Source organism: Xiphophorus maculatus, chromosome 13 (assembly GCF_002775205.1).
Source record: "Xiphophorus maculatus strain JP 163 A chromosome 13, X_maculatus-5.0-male, whole genome shotgun sequence".
Lineage (NCBI taxonomy): Eukaryota > Metazoa > Chordata > Actinopteri > Cyprinodontiformes > Poeciliidae > Xiphophorus > Xiphophorus maculatus.
In genome coordinates, this window is record NC_036455.1 from 26002254 (window position 1) to 26027612 (window position 25359).

General features: G+C 39.8%; 2 protein-coding genes across 4 annotated transcripts; one reads left to right on the plus strand and one right to left on the minus strand.

The window, feature by feature from the left end:
• Nucleotides 1-204: 204 nt before the first annotated feature.
• Nucleotides 205-9015, plus strand: kiaa0895 (KIAA0895 ortholog). The gene is made up of 7 exons (XM_005816135.2): nucleotides 205-457; nucleotides 1635-2281; nucleotides 2951-3094; nucleotides 3764-3896; nucleotides 4923-5228; nucleotides 5314-5411; nucleotides 6983-9015. The coding sequence occupies exons 1-7, from the start codon at nucleotides 433-435 to the stop codon at nucleotides 7139-7141; spliced, it is 1512 nt and encodes a 503-aa protein (XP_005816192.1). The 5' UTR covers nucleotides 205-432; the 3' UTR covers nucleotides 7142-9015.
• An 8900-nt stretch (nucleotides 9016-17915) lies between these two features.
• Nucleotides 17916-22662, minus strand: LOC102223696 (serine/threonine-protein phosphatase PP1-gamma catalytic subunit B-like). 3 transcript variants are annotated; one of them, XM_023344535.1, is made up of 8 exons: nucleotides 22466-22662; nucleotides 22210-22273; nucleotides 21440-21571; nucleotides 21082-21312; nucleotides 20492-20596; nucleotides 20030-20253; nucleotides 19219-19353; nucleotides 17916-18544 (listed from the first exon to the last, which is right to left on the minus strand). In XM_023344535.1, the coding sequence occupies exons 2-8, from the start codon at nucleotides 22262-22264 to the stop codon at nucleotides 18455-18457; spliced, it is 972 nt and encodes a 323-aa protein (XP_023200303.1). In that variant the 5' UTR covers nucleotides 22265-22273; nucleotides 22466-22662; the 3' UTR covers nucleotides 17916-18454. The 3 variants fall into 3 exon arrangements, with proteins under 3 accessions (XP_023200303.1, XP_023200302.1, XP_023200301.1); XM_023344534.1 differs by having other exon boundaries at nucleotides 22561-22660; XM_023344533.1 differs by having other exon boundaries at nucleotides 22210-22662.
• Between the last annotated feature and the right edge of the window lie 2697 nt (nucleotides 22663-25359).

The window sequence follows — 25359 nt, forward strand, 5'->3', positions numbered from 1 at the left end:
CTTTAGCCACTTCCCGAATCGCAAGCTGGAATCGGAAACTAACTTCAGCTTCGTAACCAGAACCAAACTTCATGATCTGCTGGGTTCTGACCTCTGGTGACGGTTATGTTAACTATAAACGAAAGTGATCTCCTAGAAGGACTACAATTCCCATGATCGCAGGACGTACGTCGCCCGACGTCGCAAATGATACCATGGAAACCACTCAGCCACAGCAGAGCAGCTGAGTGCGTTACCTCCTCTGTCACCGAGTGACTGCTGCTCGGTGTAGAAGGGAGATCAACTCGACTGCAGTTCTTGTTGGAAAAAAATATAATTCCACTCGTGACGCGTGGTTTCCCGTGTTTTGTTTTTGGTGGCCTTTAGCTGGGTTACTGGGTTAATTCCGCTGACTGTTACACCACCGCTTTCGAATATCTTACGTTGAAGAAGATGTTGGAGTCAATTAAAGTTACAGGTAATGTAATAAGTGTTTCGTAACCGCTACGCATGAATAAAATGCGTGGTATATATAGTTGCGGTAACCTGAAAGCAGCTGTAGTCTAGTCATTACTTCTGGTTCGAGCTGTTTTAATCCACACGTGCGTTAGCTTGAAGATTCACTACACCGACAGGCTTTGATTGGCTTAGTCAGCTGATAATCGGTTGCTTGAATGGAAGAAATCGTTTATCTTAAAGTGTAATTTTTTATTGAAAAAAATCTGTTTTTCAATAAATTACTGCGATGATTAAAAAAATAATTAATGCACACGTTGGAATTTAGTGTGGCCTTTCTGTACTTTCTCATGATGCTATACATACAGTACATATACCATCATCACTATTGTTAAAGTTATTAGCCATCAACACGCTTCTGGTATGCTACTTGCTAGATATTTGACTTCTAAATCTGTAGAATTCATTCATTTAAATTTATTGATGTGAGTTTTGGCATGGAACTCACCCATTTTCAGCAGGGGTTGAGGTCATAGTGCTGGTTTCTGGGATACTTCTCAGCAGCTCATTCTGCTGGGTCAGAGAGCTGAGCTGTGAGGGAATGGTGGTGATGAGGCAGCTGGAACCAGTGAAGCTGCTCCTGGTGTCTCAGTGTGCAGCTGACCGCTGCAGAAGATCTTCTGGGTGTTGTAGTTTTTTTTTTTTTTTTTTTTTTTAACTAGAGTAGATTAAAGATGCGGAAGGTAGTGAAAAGTTAGGTGGAATCGCCCTTTAGACCCAACGCAGCGCGCTCCCTCTGGTTGTATCCGAATCGTCTTTGCAGAGCCTTTCTTTCTGTACTGCCAGCCTCTGCAAGCATAACGGGAATCAATTCCAGTGAAAAGTCAGGACGCTGACTCCTGATCCCGAAAAGCCCATAGCTGTGCTGTCCTGACTGAGCAGCAGCAGTCAGGAGGTCTGACCACAGATTAAATGTGTTCTGTTGCTGCCTGAGGTGTAACAAAGTGTGTTCTTACCAGACTGGAAGTCATGTTTTCAGCGCTTTTTGTCGCTTCATCTCCTTAGAACTGATCTAATTTTATCTTTCCTTGATAAGAGGATTAGTCTGTCTAGTTTGCACTGGCTTCACATCAGAGTGATGCTGAACAGGCATGACTCAGAATAATCTGCCTCCTTTTCTGCTCTCTCTCCTCTTGCAGAACAACTTCACTGGCCAGAGGTGGATTTGTCTAAAAAGTCCATCTTCAACTCTGCTGACAGGGTGGTGAGTCCATCCCAGGTGTGCTTTGCAACCATTCCTTCCCCTGTTCTCGAGGACCTCCTGCTGCAAGCCGAAGAGAAGGAGAAGAAACAAAAGGAGAAGGAGTTCCAGTGCAGGAGGCCGAAGTCTTCGATGAAAGGTGGGCTGGAGCTTAGCAAAAGAAATCGCGTGATCCTGGCTCAGAAACAGACCCGTAGTCCAGATGGGGATGAGAAGCCCGTCCAGACAAACTGTGTCCACTCAGACAGCAACTGCAATCTTCTGAAGCCGACTCTGAGCCTCACAGTGGTTGGTTGCAAGATGGGACTGACCCCCCGCACAGTTTCACTGCTCAGGAAAACCCCCAGCTTTAACGCCTATCGTCCTGCGCTCTCATCCCCCTACAATGCAACCGCCTCCCGGGAGGTGGAAAACACCAAGAAGCTCTGCGTCTTCACCGCCATCAAGCCGTGCAATGTTGACAGAGAGAAGGACAAGTTCTTCAAGTCTGATTTCAGCTACAACCCCCAGTTTGAGTACAGCAACCCTGTCTCTGCAGGTTTCCTGGCGCGCTATAATCACGCCTCCAATCAGTTCTTAGCTCAGGTAAGGCTGCATTTCCTGCTGCAGACATCTAGTTTGATTTCTGTGGTGCTTTGTTGGAAAGTGGAAGGAAAATGAGAAGTATGTGTTTGTATTCAGCCCCTCTGACCCTCTTCTGGGGATCTCTCTCTCTATGTCTATACAGACATTTTTTGTTGATTCTTTGCAAAACGACTGAAGCTCAGGTTGGATGAAGGGGCAGTATTCTCTTTTCTCCAGACACATAGTTCCATTTAATAGCACAAGCAAGTAAAACTGTTACCTTCAGTTGTCAAAAATTATATAAATGAAATTTAACTTTGTAATTTATTGTCTTGAAATTGGGCCTCTGTCTTGCTGTCTCAATGTCACCGTTTCAGATGAAGTCTAGTCAAAGCCTGTAGTCTTAGGTCTTCTGTAGCTTCTAATAGGCTTTCTTCCAGATTTGTCCTTCAAACAGACCATCTTCTGTGCTCCCAGTTATTGACCTGTTGACTACATTGTGATTCAACTAGGAATAAAACTTCAAAACTACAAGTCTTAAGAAAGATGTCAACAAGGGGAAAATTAAAAATCGCAGGCATGAAAATGTGGTCGCTGAATACCTTTATGGATCCATGTTTTGCTTCTGGGGGAAAGCTGTTAACCTTTAGGATTTCAAAAATCATATTGGTTGAGCCTCTTCTGTTGCAGGCAGTGAACATCATGGAGCTGGCCTTGAAGAGATACGGCAGCTATGAGATGTTTGAGCAAGTCACCGGTGGGAACCTGCTTCCCAGGAGTCGAATCTGGATCAACGTGAAGAGATACATGGAGAAGGAAGGCTGTGTGGGCGAGGTAGGAGGAGAGCAGGCTGCTCACTTCTCTGATTCTGACTCCAGTTTGGATCCAAACTGGCTGAATTCTCTGAGAGAAGGCTGTTTGGTGTTGGATTTCTCCCTGGCCTTGCTCGGCCTGCAAAGTCTTTGCTTTGTTTGAGTGCATTAATATTACAGTACAACACAAAACAGATCACACCACTGAAGTTAGTCCAGGGGAAAAGATTTCAGATTTGTCCACTTTCCCAAGATCATCCCTCAGTTTGCGTTTCTGAAGCAGAATTCATGGAATTAAACTAATTTATGTGGATCATATGTTCATAATCCACTGCTGAACACTGTTCACATAGAAACATAACCAGGGCCTGATGAAAGAAAATGTTGACCCCTGGACCAGAGCCTCTTTTGGTGCCCACACAAGTTGCATTTCTATTTTATTTTGTATTTATTTCCTCAATAGTAAATATAAACAGTTCATGTAACAATGAAAAGAAATTCTGAATGACAAGGAGCAGAAAGAAGAGTAGCCTTATGACATCTGCCCCCTGTCCGTGTACAGAGAATGTGGACAGCGATTCAACTCAGAAGACAATTTCAGACATAATTCAAATGCATAAAATATACATAATAAACTATCAGCTTATTCAGTGCTATATCGCTTCATCATAATGATTTGTTCTGCTGACAGATTGTAGTCCAGGTGACAGATGACTTGCTGTCCAGAGCCTCGATGACGATGGTGAACGGTCAGCCCACTATGACCATCAACACGTCCAGCGCGCGGGAGCACTGGCTGGAGGGCATGTTGAGGCATGAGATCGGTGGGTGCAGTGGCTCTGACACACATCCTCTATCTGCTTCCTCTGGTTCTCATCATACGAGGATAAGTAGAAAATCAAACGTGCAACAGTTCCTTTCTGAGAGTTTGTAATATGACACATTGCAGAAGTATTCACACCCCCTTCTGTAACATTTAGTTTCATTACAACTCCTGAATTTTGGATCTCATCAGTAACATTATGTTGTGCATTTGTTTGTAGCTTTCATTACTCTGGTTCCCCTTAGTAAAATTTAATTCAGAAATACTTTATTTGTCCCAAAGAGAAATTAAATGATGTTCGATGATGATATTTTTTCACATCATCATCGAATGATATGAACTACTCGGATGTAACTCATATCAGTCAAGTATACTGTAGGAGTGGTTGTGTACGGTGATGCTGTGGGCAGGAGGGATCTCTGGTTGCAGTCCGTCTTGCAACAAATCTGAAGAGGCCTCTGACTGAAGACTGTTACTATGACGAAATTCCACAGTAGAATGTCCTGGATGACACCATCAGTCAGTGATAGCTCTGCTAGTCAATCTCATTTGCTTTTGCCACTCCTCCTTTAAATCTCTCTCTGGCCATATGGTCAGAAATCTGGAATTCTCTTATTTGATTCTTGATTGTTATTGACAGAAGAGATGGTTGGACTTCCTCCTTTTGTCTCTACTCTCCTCCTTTTCAGCTCCTCTGGGATTTGGGTCCCAGATGAGGCCAAATCTCAAGGTCAGCAATGCTGAGTGTTTAAAATGCTAATCGATGCTCTAGTTTGTAAAAAAAAAAACAAGTTTATTGCCACAGTTCCGCATTAAATAACTTTCCAAAAATAAAGAAAAGGAGGAGCAAAAACTCCTTCCAGCTGCACAGCATTCAAAACCAGAGGGAATAATTGTCCAAACCTGCAACGCCTAGACCAAAAAACGATGAGTAAAGGTCAAGAAAAGAAGATTAATAATGGCAGAAATAAATTCAGGTTGAATTCTAACTCAACTACAGTTGTGTGAAGTGTTCTCTTTGTCTCAGGCACTCATTACTTCCGAGGCCTCAACAACTGCCAGCAGCCGTGGGGCAGCAGCACGGGGAGGAGGAAGCACAACCTGAAGCCTCTGAACCCAACAGAGGAGGGCCTGGCCAGCATCCACAGCGTTCTGTTTAGGAAGGACCCCACTCTGTGGCGCGCCGCGCTGCTCTATTATACCGTCTATCAGGCCAGACACACGTCCTTCACTCAGCTCTTCCGCAACCTGGGACGCTTTGTTCAGGACCCACACACACGCTGGGACTACTGCGTCCGTGCCAAGAGAGGCCAGACCAACACAGCCCAGCCAGGTATGTGAAACCAGCTGACCTGACATGCTCAGGACTGGTCTCTGAAAAAAACTTGACTGGTCTTTTCTGAACTCTAATCCTGAAGGATGCTTCAGTAAAGACCAGGTTTATCTGGAGGGCATACTGCAGATCCTGAGATACAGAGACAAGATTAACTTCCCAATGCTGATGGCTCTGGGAAAGGTGAGCAATCTGAAGTCTACTGCTCTAAGTTTTGGAATATATTATGATCCCCAGGTTCAAACCTTCTCTGGCAAAAAGTTCTTTTGTCACAAAGAACCAGATTTGAGTCCATCAATCTGATTTAGACTAGTCTGGAAAAGACCAGCCCCCTGTGCTACACTGTTTGCTTCGTACAGAGCAAGTAGGACTCTGCTAATGAGAAACGATTGGTTGCTGGAGGCATGGACTCTGTTGAAGGTCAAGTGTAAGGTTTGGTGGAGGGAGGATTATGGTGACGGCCTGTTTCTCAGGAGTTGAGCTCCTTGGTTCAGAAAAGAACCAAGGAGGCATTTTTGCTCTTGGTTTTGTGGGAACAATTTGAGGACTACATCCTCCTGTTCCGACATGACTGAGCACCAATTCATAGAGTAAGGTCCATAAAAACATGGATGAGAAGATTTGATTTAGAACAACTTGACTTGTATGCACAGAGTCCAACGCCAGTGTTTGACCTCATATTTGCTCTTCTGAAACAATGGTGAACAAATCCCAAGAAACATTCCTAAATGTTGTGCAAAGCCTCCCTAGAACTGCAGAGGGTGAACCAACATCAACCCTGTGTGTTGAATGGATGTCACTATAGGGCAGTATTATATAAAATTGACTTTTTGAGCGTTCTATCATGTTATAATATAATTCCCTTATAAAAAAACATAGTGTGTTGCTTTGATTTTTTTTTCATGCATGTTTGATGAATCCTTGAATCTCTCCTGATGGAGGTGAATAAGCTACTTCTCTCACAAAGCTCCACCTGTTTACCCAAAGCTCCTGTTCAGAGCTGCAGTCCCAAGTCCATGAGAACGGCTGTAAAAAGCATAATAGATGAGCATTGTTGTGTTGAAACAAAGCGTCTGAACGAACAGGAGCTTCTTAAAGACACAGAAGCCCAATTTAAAGGCATCAAAATCGCAAAGTCAAATTTCTTCGTCAAATTTCTTCGTGTTTGATATGGACAGTGTTTTTATAACAACACTGTACATTGTACATTTGATTGTATTACAAAATGGCACTATGTGGCTGGAAAATACACAATACTCCCATCTAAACTTCATGTGTGTGTGAAGACACACATGAAGGGCTTAAGATGGTAAAGCAGCAGATTTGTTGAGAACTGTTGTAAAAAGCTGAATACCTTCTTTGTGCTCCTTTATAGCCGTATTCTTTTTTAGCTCTTTGGCTCTTTTAGATCCTGTCATTTCTCCTCCAGTTCATCATCAGTGAACTGTATCTGTAGAGAGCTATCCTTCGTGACACGCCGTCACATTAAACGAGGCGTCTGTGCTCAGGATGGCTGCATATCTGACTTCTACAAAAGCAAAGAGATTACATAACCACCTCCATGGAGGAACACGCCACGCTCTCCTGCTTCAAAGGACCCAATGCAATAATGATGAAACAATACATGTTATGTAAGAAGTAATGTCTGAAAGTTCTCTGTTGTTTTTTTTTGTGAGGAAGGTAAACATGTATCCGATCAGAGCAGCCGTGCTGCCGGTCTGAAGAGGTTTAACTTGAGTCTCTGCTGCCTTCAGGTGTCGTTTGAAGACGTGGATCGTCTGACACCTCTGGCTCAGATGGAGAAGGTCCGCATCCCACATTTCATGCAGGACCAGGAGAAATATGCTGAGCAGCTGACAAAGATTATGGTGGTCAATCAGCTGACAGATGAAGAGCTGAAGACCCTCATCTAACCCAGTCTTCCTCATCTTCCTCATCTTCCTCCTCAGTCCCCCAATAAAAGCTGCTGTGCTCAGCTCCTGCCTGCATGCATCACATCACTAACGCAGCCCTCATGCATGGTAGCACAGCTGTGAATTGTGCAGTGCTGTGGTGTTAAATTCTAAGACTGATCAGTCAGTTCAGGTTCTTAATGCTGAGTCAGCGTTGGCCTGTCCAGTCCTCCCTGATGAGGAACACGAACCCTCTAAAGAAACCTCACTGGTGTTGTCTTCAGGTTTTGTTTTATCACTGTACGTTTTATGCCAATACAGACAGACTGCAGTATCAATACCAAACAGACTTTTACTCTGACCTGTATTGAGTTTGGTGCCAAGTTTGTTTTTTCCCTCCTTTTTGTTAAAGCTGCCTTGTAGAAGTTGGACTTTCCAAACCCTCTGTGCTGTCTTTCAGAGCCGATCTATTTTGGCCAAATCTAGTTCTTTATTCATAATCAAACTCTGAAAACCTTATCAGTTCAGATCAGTTTTATAATAATTTAAGATGTGATCAGCTTATTTTCTGTGGGTTACTGTGCAGGAAAGGACAGACATTTAAGAAATAATTAAATCTTTGTTATAACGCATTCAAACCACTCCCTCTCCAGTCCCACAGCTCAGAATAAAAGCTTCTTATATTCATCAGTTTCAGAAGATGTTTTGCTCCCACTCTGTCTTCATGGTGTTGTTCAGGAAGAGAAACCTCACAGATGGATTCTATTGGTGAAAACTGGAGCTGTTTTAATCCTCACCATTTCTTCTCCAGACAAACTAATATCCACATGTCCCAAACGGTCCACAGGACATCAGACCCAACGGCTCCATCCTTGTACTTCCTGCAGAATTCCAGTTTGTCCTTTTTGTTTTTCTCAAACAGAAGTAACTTCTTGCTGTTCTCGTTACCACATGTTGTCGCAAAGTCTTCACCTCACTGCGCATGCCCTCAAACCCATCTGCTGCCAGTGTTGAGCAAGCTCTGCTCTGGTGTCGTCACCACTTCTTCCTGGACACGTTTTGACACCCCAGAGCTTCTTCAGCATAGTCGAAACTCTTGTTGAAGTTTGTGATCATGCTGAAAACTGCCAGCTGCCATATTTTTAGCAGCCGCTCCTCGACCATCTAATGCAGAGAAGAGCAGCCTCTTCCATCCTTGGAATAAAGTCAGCTCATTATTTGGTGCCTGAGCAAAACCAAAGCAGGTTTTTGGCCAAATCTGCTGAAGCTAATTAATATCTTCTAATTTAATATATATGCATACTCTGATTACTCTGCATCTGAAGTGGCAAATGAACAAACGTTTTTTTTTTTTGTTGTTTTTTTTTTGCTTAATTACAAATTAAGCAGAGACGTCCATTTTTCAGACAGTGTTGGGTTTAAACAAGCCCAAATTATATTGAAGTGCCCATTAGGTTAGACTGAAAAGAACAGTTTTTTTTTTAGAAAAGGCTAATATTAAGATTTTAAATATCCACGCAAAATAACATTTTCCTTCTCTTGATCTGTCGCATGAGATCTGTCCCTTTTGCAAAGACAGACACCGTTCCCTGTAGTGACTCTGTTAGGTTAGAAACAGCTTTTGCTGGAGAGAAAGATGAGAAGCTGAAGTGATGTTCCAGGCCTCGTTGCAGCCACACCTGCTGCTGGAGAGGAACTCATTCTGAAGTAAACATTATTTTTAAGACTGTTTATGATAAATGTCTCCCTGAAGATTGCCATGAACTCACTTTCTGACCTGTAGTCTACCTTTTTATCACTACCTGTATGAGCTGCTAGAGTTGGTTTAAGCTAAGCTAACTATTTATTAGAATGTTCTGTTTGGATGTGTTTATGAAAGATTCTTTCAATAAAGAAGACAAAAAAATTCCCAGTGTTTTTATCATTTGTACAGCAGAAATGATCAAGCTTCTCACTGAAGTCTGTTTTCTGTCAATTATTTGTTTGAATTTTTATTGTAGAAAATGTGCTCTTCCATTGAGCATGTTATTACTATTATTTATTTGTATTACTACAGATAATAATTGTAAAAGTAAAAACAATAAGACAATCAAACATCTGGGTCGGAATGGGACTACCGTACTTTGTTTCATTGGCAATAAGGAATCTGTGAGCAAGTTAAATTTATTATTAGAGCACATTTGAGCAACAAGACAGTTCAACATGTTTCATTCCATAAAACAACACAATAACAAGCAGTGAAATAACAGTATTTTGTTAAAGGCTATCATCAAATATACATCAAATATATTAATCAATGTTCTAGATATTATTAATTAAACTCAACTCCAAACATGTGGGTTTTTAGCCTCCGTTTAAAGGAACTTAGTGTTTCAGTTGTTTTGCAGTTTTCTGAAAATTTGTTCCAGATATCTGGTGCATAGAAGCTGAATGCTGCTTCTCCATGTTTGGTTCTGATGCAGAGCAGAACCAGAAGACCTGAGAGGACTGGAGGGTTGATACAACAACAGCAGATCCTTAATATAAACTGCTCAGTGATTTATAAACTAACAACAGTATTTCAAAGTCTATTCTCTCAGTGGAAGGACTTTAGAACTAGAAGATGTGCTCTATCTTCCTGGTTTTATTCAGAACCCCAGCAGCAGATCTGATGCAGCTGGAGGATTGATTTTTTTAGTCAGCTCTGTAAAGACGCTGTTGCAGTAATCAATGCGACTAAAGATTAACACATCATGAATGAGTTTCTCTAGTATCACTAAGAACTGTTTTAATTTTTTTTGCCAAACAACTGACTAAGATGTTGTAATCACTGTTAAGTAAAGAAATAGGATTCCAATTATCCAAAATCAATGCATCCTTCTGAGGTTTTGGGATTAGAGTAATTAGACTTTGAGAAAGTGATGGGGGGAATCTTTCATTCCTAATGCTTTCAATAAATACAGAATGTAAAAATGGAGTGAGTTCTTCTGAGAACGTCTTATAAAGTTCTGATGTAAGTCCATCTGTACCAGGGGATTTATTTGATTTAAGACTATTAATAGCTTCTTTAATTTCATCAGGTGTGATTGGAGAGTCACATAATATTTTGTTTTTGTCACCAATTGTTTCTATACTACTTACGGAGTTAAAGAAATAATTATGTTCCTCAGGAGAATGTCTAGACTCGTACAATGATTTGTAAAACGTTTCACATATATTGGCAATCATTTTGGGGTCATCAATAATTGTGCCATTTGAATTAAGTTTAGTAATACCATTTTTTGTTTGTCTTTGCTTTTCAAGTTTGAAGAAGTAGCTAGAGTTTTGTTCCCCCTCTTCTAACCATTTGGCCCGTGAACGTATAAAAGCTCCTTTTGCTTTATTAATATAAATTTGATCAAGTTTAAGCTGAAGGGTTTGTAACTTGGCTCTCTGTTGTTCAGATAGATTTTCAGGAAGAGTAGATGATAATGAAATCAACTCAGAGACCAAGCATGTTTTCTCCTTTATGCTATTTTTTATTCTATTTGCCCCAGCTTTACTTAAGATCTTTCTTAATTCATATTTTAAAAGCTCCCAGTAATGTCCATAATTATTTTCAAATTGTGCTAGTTTTAAGAACTCTGCAATTTTGTTTTTAATTGATAAACAGACAAATTCGTCGTTAAGAAGGGAGTTATTCATCTTCCAATATGCAGGGTTCCTTTTAGTAGTTCTATTAGGGGAAATACAAACCTCTAACAAAATGCCTTTATGATCAGTAAGAGGTGCTTGAATAATCTCAGCTTTGCAATTTGAATGTTGTAAGTAGTCAGATATTAGCCAAAAATCAATTCTTGAGTGTTGCGAACCAGCTTTGTTTTTCCATGTAAAGATTTTTGTGTTTGGATTATTTAGCCTCCAAATATCTATTAAACTTCATTCATTCATAAAGTCAACAATCTGAGAATTTATTCTTTGCCTGCTAGGTCAACCTCATCATTCACAGTAATGTTGAAATCTAAAATTATCTTCATATCGTTAAATTTTTTAACAAGAGCATCAATACTGGAGTTCAAAGTTTCAAACAGCATGACATTTTCCTTGGCGTCGTTATAACCATAAATGTTACCAATAAGAAAGAAAGAATTATCACATTTGATAACTGTGAGAATATAGTGTCCAGCTGGGTCAGTTTCAGTGAAGATGGTGCTTTTATTAAATTTGTGTTTCAAAGTTAATGTACCTGCTGCACGGTGAGCTCCATGGGCCATCCACAAATCTTCTCCCCACTGAGCTTTCCAATTTTATAGTCACTATCAATGGAATGAGTCTCTTGAAGCAAACAAGAATCAGCACCACATTTTTTGCAAATAGAAATAAAGCTTTTCTTTTAGTGATATCCCTCAGTCCTCGAGCATTAACTGAGAAGAACTTTAACATAGTAATAAACAAACAAGACAAGTGTGTGAGTTTTAGTCGAACTTAACTGGGAACATAGAAATTTTCCCAATAGGTTGAATGGGATCCGACAAAACAGTTATTCAATTTCCTCGTCCTCCTACAAAGTACGTGACCTTCTTATCCTTGCGGGCTTGTTGGATTACTGGCCACAGCCAGTTCCGTTTCTCGCGATCTTCCACAGAAAGATCTTCTTTGAACAGGAGATTTCTTTGCTTCAAGTAGCCAGAATTCTTTGCCATTTTCCAGATCATGTTGCGGAAATGCTGCATAGAGAATTGGATAACGATATCTCTAGGGCAGGGGTGTCAAACTCCAGTCCTCAAGGGCCGGTGTCCTCCAACTTTTAGATGTGCCTCTGCTGCACCACACCTGAATAGAATAATTAGGTCATTAGCAAGGCTGGGAGAACTGATCTACACAAGGAGGAGGTAATTAAGCCATTTCATTCCAGTGTTTTGTACCTGTGGCACATCTAAAAGCTGTAGGACAGCGGCCCTCGAGGACTGGAGTTTGACACCTGTGCTCTAGGGTGTGACTTGGTTGGATGTTTTCTACCTAGCCGATATACTGAATCAATCACCTCCAGAATCTTCTCTTTGTAGTTTGGGATTATATTCTGACAGACCTCCACCACCTTGAGCCTTACATCCTGCGTCCCTTCTTCGGGCATGCCGCGGAGCCGCAGATTCCACCGCTTCTTCTCGCGTGTTAGATCCAGGACTTTGTTTTCCAGTGCTTGAATCTTTTCCTCAGCTTTGCTGACTCGGCTGACCGTGGTGTGCTGTGTGCTTTTAATATCTTGTATGTCAGCGGAGAGAAAATTAATAGTAGACTTCAAGTCATCGATGGATTTCCCGATAGATATCCCTAGCTCCTCGATAGCTAGCTTTAGCACCGCTATCACGTTCTCTGCTCCATTTTACCTTTCTTGGTAGACGGTGACTTCGTAGGAGTAAAAACTAAATGACCTTCAGTTTTGCGTTTTGTTGTAGAGGATGAAGACATTACAAATATATCTGTTCCGACAGGAGAAGAATAAAGTTGGAGGAAAGTTCCGAATAACGTCTAAACGCCAGCCGCCATCTTGGCTCTCCACTCTCAGTCCTTTTTTTTTTTTTTTTTTTTTTTTTTTTTTTTTTTTATTGCAAACAAAGAACATATATGAACAACATAGAACAATAATAGTTACAAACAGATACAACATAAACGGGCTTTACAGAACATAGAACAATTATTTTACAATGTCAAAATCAAATCGGTGCTCGAGGGTTGCAGTTCTTTAAGGGCAGTAATAATTTGAATGGCTTTAGCATTTGAGCTGATTTTTAAGGATTCTAAATAGATATTAATAGAAGATAATAAAATCTGGAAATTAGGTTTTTGTTGTAAATGTTTGGAGGTGTGAATATGATATTTACCATAAATAATAAAAAAGTTGACAACATATAAAAATTCTGTTTTGACAAGTTCACATTTCTCCATCCCAAACAAAATATCCTTATTTGTTAAAGTAATATTGAGATTTTTTTGATGAAAAAAAATTGACATATCTCTCCAGAATATTTTGGTATAATTACAATCCCAAAAAAGATGAACAAGCTTTTCCTCATTATTTTTACAAAAAGTACACATAGGGTCCAAATCCCATTTATATCTTTTTATCAAAAATGCTTTAACAGGATAAACATTGTGAATAATTTTATAAGAAATTTCTCTTACTTTATTGTTTATTAAGTATTTTTTTAGAAGTATCCAAGTCCACTTCCAATTTATATTTTCAAAAATGCTGGACCAATAAAATATACAAGCTGGTGAAAAAACAACATCTCGTAATAGAATCTTTCTTAACATTTTGTTGGTTGTTTTCTTACTTAAAAAAGGGCAATCATAATCAACATAAATGGAGTTTGGATCAAAATTTGGCACTGAGTGAATTGGATCTGGAGGTAAAGATGATAAAAGCTTTAATGACCCACTGGGGATTGCGTCAAACACCACAGCATATTCTTTAGGGGAGACAGGAAATTGGAAATGTAACATAAAATCAGAATAAGACAATAGATGACCATTTAGATTTAATAATTGGCTTACAAGTAATATTCCCCTATCAAACCATTTTCTATAAAAGATTGTCTTATTTTTGTATTTAATGTCTTCATTATTCCAGATATAGTATTTGTGGGGAGAAAAATTGTGTTTGTACAAAAGTGACCAGCTTAAGAGCATTTGTTTATGAAACATAGATAGTTTTAGGGGTATTTTGGGTATACTGTAATTGCACCTAAGAAGAAAGGGTAATCCTCCAATTTTGTCAAAGTTGTAAATGGGAATAGCATTCCATATAGAGTTTGGGTTTTTTAGAAGATTTTTTAAATATTTAATTTTAAATGAATTGTTTAAAGATGTGAAATCAAGGGCTTCAATTCCACCTTTTTCAACTTTATTCATTAGAATATTTTTTTTGATAAGATGGCATTTCTTTTTCCATATAAAATTAAAGTTTATTTTATTAATATTGGTACTGATTTGTTTGGGAACATCAAGAGCAAGGGCCGGATAAACGAGTCTAGAAATGCCTTCAGCTTTGACTAATAATGAACGTCCTAAAAGAGAGAGATCTCGCTGGAGCCATAGATTAAATCTTTGTTCAACAATTTTAATTATAGGGTTAAAATTGTCTATTGACCTTATATTTTGATCTTTAATTATTGTGATTCCAAGATATTTAACTTTGTCTTTTATAGGAATATTGAGGAATGTGCCTTTTAAATTAGATTTAATGGAAAGTAATTCACATTTATTTAGATTTAGAGTTAAACCAGAAGCTTTGGAGAAGGTGTTGATGATTTCAATAGAGTTTTTTATTTCACATCTATTCTTTAAAAAAAGTGCAGTGTCATCGGCAAGCTGGGAAATTATGATGTTTCTGTTTGCAACATTAATCCCTGTAATTTGTTCCTTGATTTTAACTGAAAGAATTTGCATGGCCAGAATGAATAGATATGGGGAGACTGGACACCCTTGTCTGAGGCCTCTTTTCAAATAAAATCTTTTAGAGCAGCCATGTGATAATTTTACGGATGCATTACAATTCCTATATAACATTTGACAACTTTTAATTAAGATTTGTCCGTATCCAAATACTTCTAATGCTTTAAATAAAAATGTATGTTCAACTGTGTCAAAGGCTTTAAAAAAATCTAGAAACAATATGAGACCGTCCCCCTCTATTAAATCTGAGTAGTCTAGCAGATCCAAGATAAGCCTAATATTATTAGTTATATGTCTACCTGGTATGAATCCAGACTGAGTTTCATCAACCACTTCTTCAAGAGTATTCTTAATTTTTGTAGCAATACAACCTGCAATAATTTTATAGTCATTTTGTAGTAATGTAATTGGTCGCCAGTTATCTAGAAGAAGTTTGTCTTTTTGTGGTTTAGGGATCAGTGTAATCAGACCTTGGGTCATTGTTGGTGGAAGTGATCCAGAATCCAAACTTTCAAGATAAACTTGATGTAAAAATGGCGATAGCTGTTCTGAAAACTTTTTATAAAATTCTGCATTGAGGCCATCAGTACCTGGTGATTTATTTAGTTTTAATTTATTGATGGACTTTTGGATGTCTTCAAGTGTAATCAAGGAATCACATTCTTCTTTATTATTTTTACTAATTTGTTGCATTTTATTCAGAGAGTTAATAAATTGTGTGACAGTTTCATCAGAACATCTTGACTGATAAAGTTCTTGGAAAAACGTTTCACAGTAAGATGAGATTTGAACAGGGTCTTCACAGATATTATTATTGATTTGAAGTTTCATAATACTGTTAGATATTTGGTGTCTTTTTTCTAATCTAAAAAAATAAGAAGAGTTTCTTTCTCCTTCTTCTAACCATTTCTGTCTCGATCTGATGTACGCTCCTTTAGCTTTGGAAATGTAAATATTGTCCAGGTTCAGTTGTAAATGGCTTAATCTAATCTTTTGTTCTTCAGATAAATTTTCTGGCAGAACATTGTTCAATAAGATAATTTCTTTTATTACTTCTGATTCTACTTTCCTTTTTCTTTTAGCAATCTCAGCTCCAGTTTTCATAAACATTTTTCGAAGTTCATATTTTAGGAGTTCCCAATTTTTACTGAATTCCTTCTGACTGCAAGCTGTATTCCAATACTTTATAATTATTTGTTTAATGCTTTCTTCCACTGTTTTATTTTCTAACAGTGAAGAGTTGAGTTTCCAGTAAGCTGTAATTTTATTTTTTCCATACTGGTTTAATTTAGTTTTTTCAATTAAAATAAGCTTGTGGTCTGATAAAGGAGCTGGAAGAATCTCTGACTTAATTTCATCAGCTATTAAATCAGACACCAGCCAGAAATCAATTCTTGATTTAAAGGAGCCTGTTTTGTTTTGCCACGTAAATTCAACTTTGGAGTTATTTTTTTGCCTCCATACATCAATTAGGCCAAAGGTTGACATAAAGTTTTCTAGAACTGTGTTTGAATTTGTATTAGCCTTTGGAGGAAATCTATCTAATGCTTCATTAAGAGTTGAATTGAAGTCCCCACCAATAATAATATTCATATTATGATATTTGCCACATAAGTAATTCACCCCATTACTTAATCTAACATAAAGTTGCATATTTTCTGCTTTGGTATTGTACCCATATATAGAACCCAACAAAAAAATTTCTTCATTTATTGATACAACTAATAAAGTAAAATGTCCATATGTATCTAAGAGTGAACATAATACATCTCCACTGAAGTTGTTTCGTAATATTGCCACTCCTGCTGATTGAGTGGAGCCATGTGCCAGCCATAGTTCGTCCCCCCATTGAGTTTTCCAGAACTTGGTATCATTTGCAGTTGAATGAGTTTCTTGGATAAAACAGAAATCTGCTTTAAAATTTTTAAGATATAAAAACGTTGCCTTTCTTTTAATGTTGTTCCTTAACCCTCGAGCATTGAGTGAAATAACTTTAAAAAAAGAAATGCTACTAAGAGCTGTAGCTTCTAACCCTGAAAATTGAGTTACAGAAAAATCTAACAAACTCTCCCAACAGAAAAATTATATAATAAACGGAGCTTTTTCAATATTTAATGTCATTACTTAACTGTTAGTTCTGATTCTCAAGATGTCTTCTAGTCATTAGCAGGTTCAAGTTCTTTCCTCCTTCCTCCTTTGTCAATAACAAAGGCTCTGGGACCGATGTAGAAAGCTGTTTTCCCTTCTTCGCGTGCTTTTTTCACCAGTGGCCACAGCAAGTTTCTTCTCTGACGGTCCTCTGGGGAGAAATCCTCCTTGAAGCGCAGGTTGCTTGATTTCAGAAAAGATGACTGCTTGGCCGCCTTCCATACCGTATCCCTGTAGTGTCTCATGGAGAACTGGATCATCACTTCTCGAGGACGACCCGTGCCTGTAACGCGACCCAGCCGGTGTACGCTGTCGATGACGTCTGGTAGTTTTTCTTTGCATCCTGGCGCTGTCTTCTGGCAAATGGTAATAACCTTGCTACGAACATCTTCTCCTTCTTCTTCATTTATTCCCGAAAGCCGCAAGTCCCATCTTCTTTTATAACGTGAAAGTTCGAGCAGCTTATTTTCCATTTGCAGCACCTTTTTTTCTGATTTCTCAACTCTCCCGACGGTTTCTGTCATCTTTTCTTGCATTTCTTTCATTTCAGCATGGATGTAATCCACCGAATCTTTGAGATCATTTATGCTTGCTTGAAGACCGTCCGCTCTCTCGTTTATCGTCAACTTTAAAGTTGTTATGATATTTTCAGCGAAGTCATGGTCTTCTGTCGATTTGTGACTTTTAGCCGACATCTTAGTTGGTGTATTTTCTGTGCTGACGGATTTGCGCTTACCACTTGCAGCCATTCTTTAAAATTTTCAAGACGTCCTTTTTAAACAGCTTTAAGCACAATATTTAACGAAGGTATCAGAATAAATGCTTCCCTGCGTTAAAGCAGCAATAACAGCTCCCTATCCAGACAATCTCGGGAGAGCTTGCAAAGAACGACCACTCACGCCGCCATCTTGGCCAGCTCCCCCCACTCTCAGTCCTTCTCCACGGTCTTGTGACTGCTCTGACGTCAGAGGTTATTACCAAATCAACGTTTCCTAATACGGAAACACAACGTCCTGTCCTTCTGTTGGACTCGGGCAGAAAAGGCACACCAAATACAACACTGGAAATCGATAAGACTTTTTGAAGAAAGGTAATTAGGTAAAAAGTTCAATAAAAAAGAATTTAGAAAAACTTAATCTTTTTTTCTAATTAAAATAATTTGGCAGAATATTTGTCTCCTTGCGAAAACCCGCAAAACGTAGTTTGATGGTCACAGTATGTCACAATATACAACTTCTCTTTGTATTTTGTGTTTATTGAGTTTAAGAGGAATAAAAGCATTAGAAACAAACATTCAATTTCCATCCTAAAAGATTACAGACATAAACTTGTGTCTGACTTTCCTCAAACATTTTATAAGCCATTAACAATTACAGGTGAATGAAATGACAAAGGAAAGACATAAAATAAACTTTGGAAAAAACACCAAAGTGTGTACAGCTTCAAACAAGGCATTCCTGTGCATAAGTAGCCATATTATTACATTTTTCTGATAGAACAGTCATATGTGGCAAAGACTAGCTGCAAAATGGAATGCAAGACACCTGAGGTTTTTCCGTGGTGACACATCAATTTACCCCTGTGGACAGGAAAACAATAAAATATCTTTGCTTTCATCAGGTAGGAGTGGATATCTTTGCGGTATTGGCAGCATGAAAAATAACCAATCCTTTGACTGCAGAACAGTCAAAGGATTGGTTTGACTGTTCAAAGGTTCTTCAGACCAGGAAGAATGCATCTCTGACCATTTGGTCCCCCCAGCAGTGTGGCCCCTCAGTTCTCGGCTTGCTTGGTGACCACGTTGCGGCGGGGAGTCACAGGACGGATGCCGGTGAGCTTTTTCATCTCAACTGGTTTTAAAATCTGCAGGGGAAGCACAACGCAGAAACCTTTTCAGACAATAACTCTGCAAATCACCATTTCAATACTACTCCCAGAGTTCCCTAGGTTCAGCACACACACGGGCATGATTAACAGCGCTAAGATTCTCCTCCTAGCTCTGATTGGTTATTTCTAGTTGGAACTGTGAGAAGGCAGAGAAGATTGATTTTTTTCATAGATTATTTGTCTCATTCAGTACCGTCATGACATTGACAGTTTCAACAAATGTGTAAAAAAACAAAAAAATTACATACCGCAGCTTTAATGAGGCAACAATAAGATTCTATAATTTTTTTCAGTTTATGCAAACATGAATCAAATATGTGATACAATACAGTGTGTGACTAATGAGACAAAAGCCATCCAATTTCACTTAAAACATTATGACGTCACAGTTCAATGTTTGACGGCCATATTGGATTTTGATTGATTGGTATCCTGACTTCAAAATGCCATCCTGTTTATTTTTCCCTCCCAACAAGGAATTCTGATTGAAGTAGGATGGAGCACATCTCAATATCAGTAAATATTATGAATCCATTTTTTTTGTTGTTCATATGAACACGCTTTTACTGCTGAAGTCCGAAAGGAGAGAGGGAAAAAAAAAACAAAACATCATTTGGCTTTGATGGTTTATGCAGGAAAAAGCCGGATACCTGAAAGGAGCACGTGAGATTCTCATCAACTCTCATCATGGCACCAGCGTTGTCGTAATCCCCGCAATAATTTGGCACCGAGAACAATGTGACGAGTTTCTGGTTAGCGAAGAATTCGTAGCCATCCTCAACAACCTGCAAAACCAACAACCTTGCATCAGTGGCAGCAGCTCGTTGATCATGTGACTTGCGTGATGTGAAAAAAGTGTTTGCATTGCAGTTTTACAAAATAAATCAATTTCGATATATTAAAAAAAAATCCACCTCATCAAAAATGTTGTTTTTTTTTAAATTATCGTGTTTCTGTAAAGCAAATTTATTTTCAAAATGTCAACTTGCGCAATTATACGGTTAATAGAAACACAGCTACTGTTATTTACAGCAAGTCATTTAGCCATGTGACATTCACCAACATTAAGCATTATTGCATGTTTTGCTAATATCATGCAGCCCTAGTAAACTTATGAATAGTTATTTATTGACTTCTATCTTTAGATGGTGACCAAGAAAAGCCCTGTTTTTTTTGGGCGGGGGGTTATTTCGTTTTTTGAGGTTTTCCTGAAACCTACACATTTCAGTATTTTTAATTGATGTCATTTTAAAACCAAGAAAGAAAAAGAAAAACATTTTGCTGTACTAGGCACAAACGTTAACATACAAAAAAATAGGCCAATGTATACAAAAACAAAACGACTGGGAACACGAGTTCAGTCTCTGCAGTAAGCCTGCCAACTCCCTGCGCTGGATGCGATGTCCTTGTACAAATGCGCTCTCGTTTCTGTTTGCTAAAGACTTGGGGCGCTGGAGTTACCTGGTGGGCGCGGCAGATCAGATCCATGTCGTGCTTTTCCAGGAACTTGGCTACCACGTCAGAGCCGAAGGTAAAGGAGACGCCCCTGTCATTCTCCCCCCAGCCCGAAACGTCCTTCTGTGGGTCGGACCACAGCAAGTCGCACAGCAGGCCCTGGTCAGGCACGTCAGTGGGACGCGTGATGCGAATGATCTGCGCCATGGACTGAAGGTCGGGTGACAGTCCTTGATGCAAAAACAAGGCAGCGATACCAATAAACAAACAAATACAGGGGACACGACCTGTTACATGTGGGTCAGTCCAAACGGAACGACAAACTGCAGAGGAAGCATTTCACACAGACAAATAAGAGCAGCATACGTCAGAGACACATCAAGTTTTCTAATAAGCCACAGTTGTGAAAATAATACACACAAAAAACATAACACTGTGTACAGAGAACTAGTGAAAACAAGAACCTACCTCCATGGCAGCAAAAGATCTTATCCTCCACAATCGCAGCAATAGGGAGGCTGTTAAAACAATCTGTGAAGGTCTTCCAGAGCTTGATGTTGTACCTTCGTTTACCTAAATTATGACGACAACAAAGGATGCTTTAATTCGTCTGCCGACCCAATGGGATAAGGGTGTAAGAAAACAGATGGATTGGTCAGTAAAAGCCAGATTAGTGCACCTCTTTCATGTAGTTAAAATATAAGAGATGCTTTTATAGTATGACAAAAAAATGGGAATAATCAACACTCCAAAGTTATGCAAATGTGTTTTGGCTTCATGTCATCGCAGGCTTTCGTCTTGATTTTTGTTATTAAACCCTATTAAAACCTTTGCATAATTTTGGAGTTTATGTAGTTCTTCAGAACCCAATGCTCATTTACTTTTTTCTCCCCTACATTTTAGATTTCCTCCTTTTGTAATCTTACACGAGTCAATGTCCTTCAAACAGCCTATACCCTGCCAGAGAAATTGTGTGTTAACACCTGAATCCTACTTAGCTGCTAAATTCTCTTTGAACAAAACACATCTCAAATTCGGGTCAATTAAACAATACTCACACTCATCGTAGAAGCCATATACGCTGTTGACTGAAGCACATTCGTGGTTTCCCCTCAGCAGGAAGAAGTTCTCCGGGTATTGGATTTTGTAGGCCAGAAGAAGACAGATTGTTTCAAGAGAGTGCTTGCCCCTGTCCACATAGTCACCCAGGAACAGGTAGTTGCTATCTGGAGGGAAGCCCCCAAAATCAAAAAGCTTCAGGAGGTCATTGTATTGCCCATGGATGTCACCTGCCAGACAGAGGTGTGTGTGTGTGGGGGGGATTATTGGATATAATTAATGTTTTGGCCTCTGAAACGTATTCTGATTTCATAGCCGTTTAAGATTCAGATTTAGCGACACACAATTTTCGCTCACCACAAATTTTGAGGGGGACCCCCAGCTCCAACAGATTGGGTTGACTGAGAAAGATCTTCCTGGACTTCAGGCACAGTCCATTGATCTCGTTCTCCTGCAGTTGCACATTCGTGCCAGGCTTTGCTCCTCGGACTGCAACAAACAACCATCAGCAAAGATGACAACTTAGCACACTGGCTGCCAAGTCAGCATCACCTAGCACAGAATCTGGATGGGCAGGTTGGGTGGAACAGGAGAGCAGCAACCCGTGGACCCAAACATAAGGCAGACTTCATAGTAGTATTTATAAAGAGTGGCTAATTTTAAGAATTAACGTCAAAGAAAAGCAGGTGTTCCAGTGTTTGTCAGACTAATGTTATTTTAGCGACACTGAAACTAACTGGGAGAAAAGTTCGCAAATTGAGCATAAATCACTTTATGGCACCTCATAAAGATGGGTACTGTTAATTCTTCTTTGTGAACAGTAACTCAATACAGACAATACGCTTAGCGGCCGCTGACAACCTAATCAGGTCACACATCTAAGGGTGACAGAAAGTGACGTTACACCGGTATGCGCAAGGTCTGTGTGGTTTCCTTTACCTTTGGGAATACTGAGATTCCTAATCATTAAACACGTTTAGTGATAACCTGTGGTTATTCCCTATGAGGAATAAATGCAAGGAAATGATAACTAAAGATGAGAAAATGAAGCTAGCTTTCCATTTACATCCGTTATTGTCACAACAGCATCGAAATTGCCATTGTATTTTATTTGAGATCGTACTTACCTTCTAAAAGACGTTCAATAATGCTGTCTACGTCGAGCTTTTCACCATCAGCCATTTTCTGTTTCTATAAAAAAAAAAAAATTCGGTAAGATTTCGGCGCTAGTACACTTGCGAAAGCTAGCTCGCTAAGCTACGGTATTAGCTTAGCTTAGCTCCGTGAATTTTCCGACTGAGCGTAAAAAAATGTTACTGAGACCCAGTTCGGCTTGTAGGCTCGCTGACAATTATTTTTGTGAAAATTCATAAGCTACCTTACCTCCTCGTTTTCATAAAAAAAACGAAACACAGTCACGGCTTTTGTTTTTTAAAAAACCGGGGCCAAAAAAAAAAAAACACCAATCGAACTGTTACCTGTTTTCGCTCTGCCGCACGTTGAAGAGCTAACCAGCAAGCTCCAGCTTAATTACCTTAATTACCTCCTCCTTGTGTAGATCAGTTCTCCAGAGTCTTGCTGTTGACCTAATTATTCTACTCAGGTGTTGCAGCAGAGGCACATCTAAAAGTTGCAGGACAGCGGCCCTTGAGGACTGGGGTTTGACACCTGTGCTTTAAAATCTCGCATATTGATGAGAAAACGGACTGAAATATGACCGAATAGAAAACTTTTAAAGATATTCGTAACATTATCACGTTTCTTAACCATGTAAGCCATAAAACGGTGGGTTTTATTTCGCAGATTAATTGAAATAAATACGGTTTTTATAGCTTTATTGAGACTTTTGAGTCGAACGTTTTTCAGTCAGTGTCTGATGAAAATGTTCTCCGCAGATGGTTTGAAATTCCCCGGTTTTTCTTTTAACCCAATAATGGCTTAAAGCATTACAAAACAGAGGCCCGTTATGTAGAACATTTTATATCATCCTTAACTGTCTAGTCTATTAATGTAGGGGGGATGCATTTTAATTTCTGAGCCTGCCAATATTTGAATTCCCTGCCTATTGTCCTGTTGATATGAAACTTACAGAAGTAGCTCAGAGAACAAGTGTCATTACGTAGAAAAGGTAAAACCCCACGAGGCTGCGGGTCCTGATGGCACACCTGGACGTGTCCTCAGAACGTGCTCTGGGGAGCTGGCAGGAGTGCTGACGGACATCTTCAACCTGTCCCTGGCCCGCGCTGTGGTAATGACCTGCTTCAAGTCTACCTCCATCGTCCCAATCCCCAAGAATCCCAACCCAACCAGACTCAATGACTACCGCCTGGTAGTCCTTAGCCCCATCATTACCAAGTGCTTGGAGCGGCTGGTCCTAGCACACCTCAGATCCTGTCTCCCCCCACACTAGACCCCCACCAATTTGCATACAGGCAGAACAGGAGCACAGAGGAGCAGTCTCTATAGCGCTGCACTCTGTCCTTTCTCACCTGGACAGTAAGAACACTTACGCCAGACTGCTGTTCTTAGATTGCTGCGACACCCCCTCTTTTGTTTACGATCTCTGCGCCGTCGCCCTGTCGTAGATACTGGGATTGTAATCCAGGGAGAGCCCGGTGTCCGTGCAATATCGACCGGAATGTTGTTGTGGACATGGAAAAGCTCCTGTGACAGACTTCCCCCGATTGCTTGACCAATGGCCAGTACATTTTGTCGGTTGTAGGTGTTTTTAACCGAGCAAAGTGGAAAAGACGAACTTCGAGTCGGTGAGCACAGAGCCGCTGCGTCTACGCGCGCCGCCATCTTGGAAGCCTCACCCAGACTCTACCTCCAGCGGCCCCCGGGTAAATTGAGTTTGAGACCCCTGCTCTAGATCTTGATGGGACATTAATCCTCTAATCATGGAAATGTTCTTCAGGTGATAGAAGGCCGACTTTGTAACTGTCTTTCTGTGTCTCTGAAGGTTCAGGTCAGAGTTCATCACTACATCCAGATTTCAGCCTGATCTCTAGTTTCTATCTGTAAAACTGAAGCTGAGTGTTGACTCTATTGTTCTTCTTTGGGTCCAAAGATAATAACTTCAGTTTTGTTTCTGTTCAGCTGGAGAAAATTTTGGCACATCCACACATTTATCTCTTCTAAGCATCTGACCAGTGATTGGATGGTTCAGAGTCACCTAGTGACATCATAATGTAGAGCTGTGTATCATCTGCATAGTACTGACAATTTGCACCACAGCTGCTTTTCTCATTCTTTATACAAAAAAAAAACCTACATTTATGATCTTCCTTTTATCTTTCATTTTATATCCACTGAAATGTCTGTACTTGTGATTCCATGAAACCTAATTTAAATTGGATTGTTAAATTGGATTGTTCATTGTGCTCACAATCCTGGCCTGATGAAGTCGTGAAGTTTCCCTCAGTGTCAGTGATCTTCATAAAGAGAGATCTCTGAACTGATCACACTGAGCAGTAACCGAATCGGTCACCGCACACTGCCAGCCTTTAAGCTTCTGGTCTAACTGGGAGACCTGACACCACTGAGGGCCACAGACTGGTGAATGAGAGCGAGCAGCCATGACACACTGCACAATGAGTGTCACTATACACATCATTCATGTATTCTGACATTTGGTTGTACGCAGAACACAAGCTTCACAAAGTGTCCTGTAACCTCAGCATGGTCATTGTCTGCTGTGCTGTGACCGGATCTCACACACCACTGGCCCCATCAGGTCCAGTGGCCCCTCATTGTCTGGTCCAGGGTCATTTTAATAAGGGAAATGACTCCAGTGCTATTCTGCCTGAACCTAACAAACCTTTAAATCCCCCGCAGCAGCCAAGCCGCGACTGAAAAAACATCTACGCACACAAGCAACGATAACTAATGTCATATTGAAGGGCAACGACAAGACAGACATCAAGATACTCAGACACACAGGCATTTCTAAAGGGAATTTCTGTTGCTTTTAGAAATTAATTTTCTAGTCATCTTGTGAAGGGCAAAAAGCCACCCAGACTTCTTTATTAATTATAATTAACCACACCTTTTGGACAGCTACATTCTATTTGATCATCCATGTGTGTGTTATCCAAATCTAAGATCAGATGAAATACAAAGTCACTGACATCTGTCAGTGTGACTCTGTGAGAAAGATTCCAAAGCCATGATCCACAAATGGAGAAAACATGGAGCAACAGAGAACCTTCTCAGGAGTGGCTGCTACCAAAATTACTTTAAGAGCTCATATACAACTCATGAAGAAGATAAAATAA

Coding starts and splice junctions, on each gene's coding strand:
- kiaa0895 (XM_005816135.2), top strand. CDS start 433: ATGTTGGAGTCAATTAAAGTTACAG. Junction 3,095..3,763: donor AGGAAGGCTGTGTGGGCGAG/GTAGGAGGAGAG, acceptor TTCTGCTGACAG/ATTGTAGTCCAGGTGACAGA. Junction 3,897..4,922: donor CATGTTGAGGCATGAGATCG/GTGGGTGCAGTG, acceptor TCTTTGTCTCAG/GCACTCATTACTTCCGAGGC.
- LOC102223696 (XM_023344535.1), bottom strand. CDS start 22,264: ATGGCTGATGGTGAAAAGCTCGACGTAGACAGCATTATTGAACGTCTT. Junction 21,313..21,439: donor GGTCCCCCTCAAAATTTGTG/GTGAGCGAAAAT, acceptor TCTGTCTGGCAG/GTGACATCCATGGGCAATAC. Junction 20,254..20,491: donor GATCTTTTGCTGCCATGGAG/GTAGGTTCTTGT, acceptor TTTTGCATCAAG/GACTGTCACCCGACCTTCAG.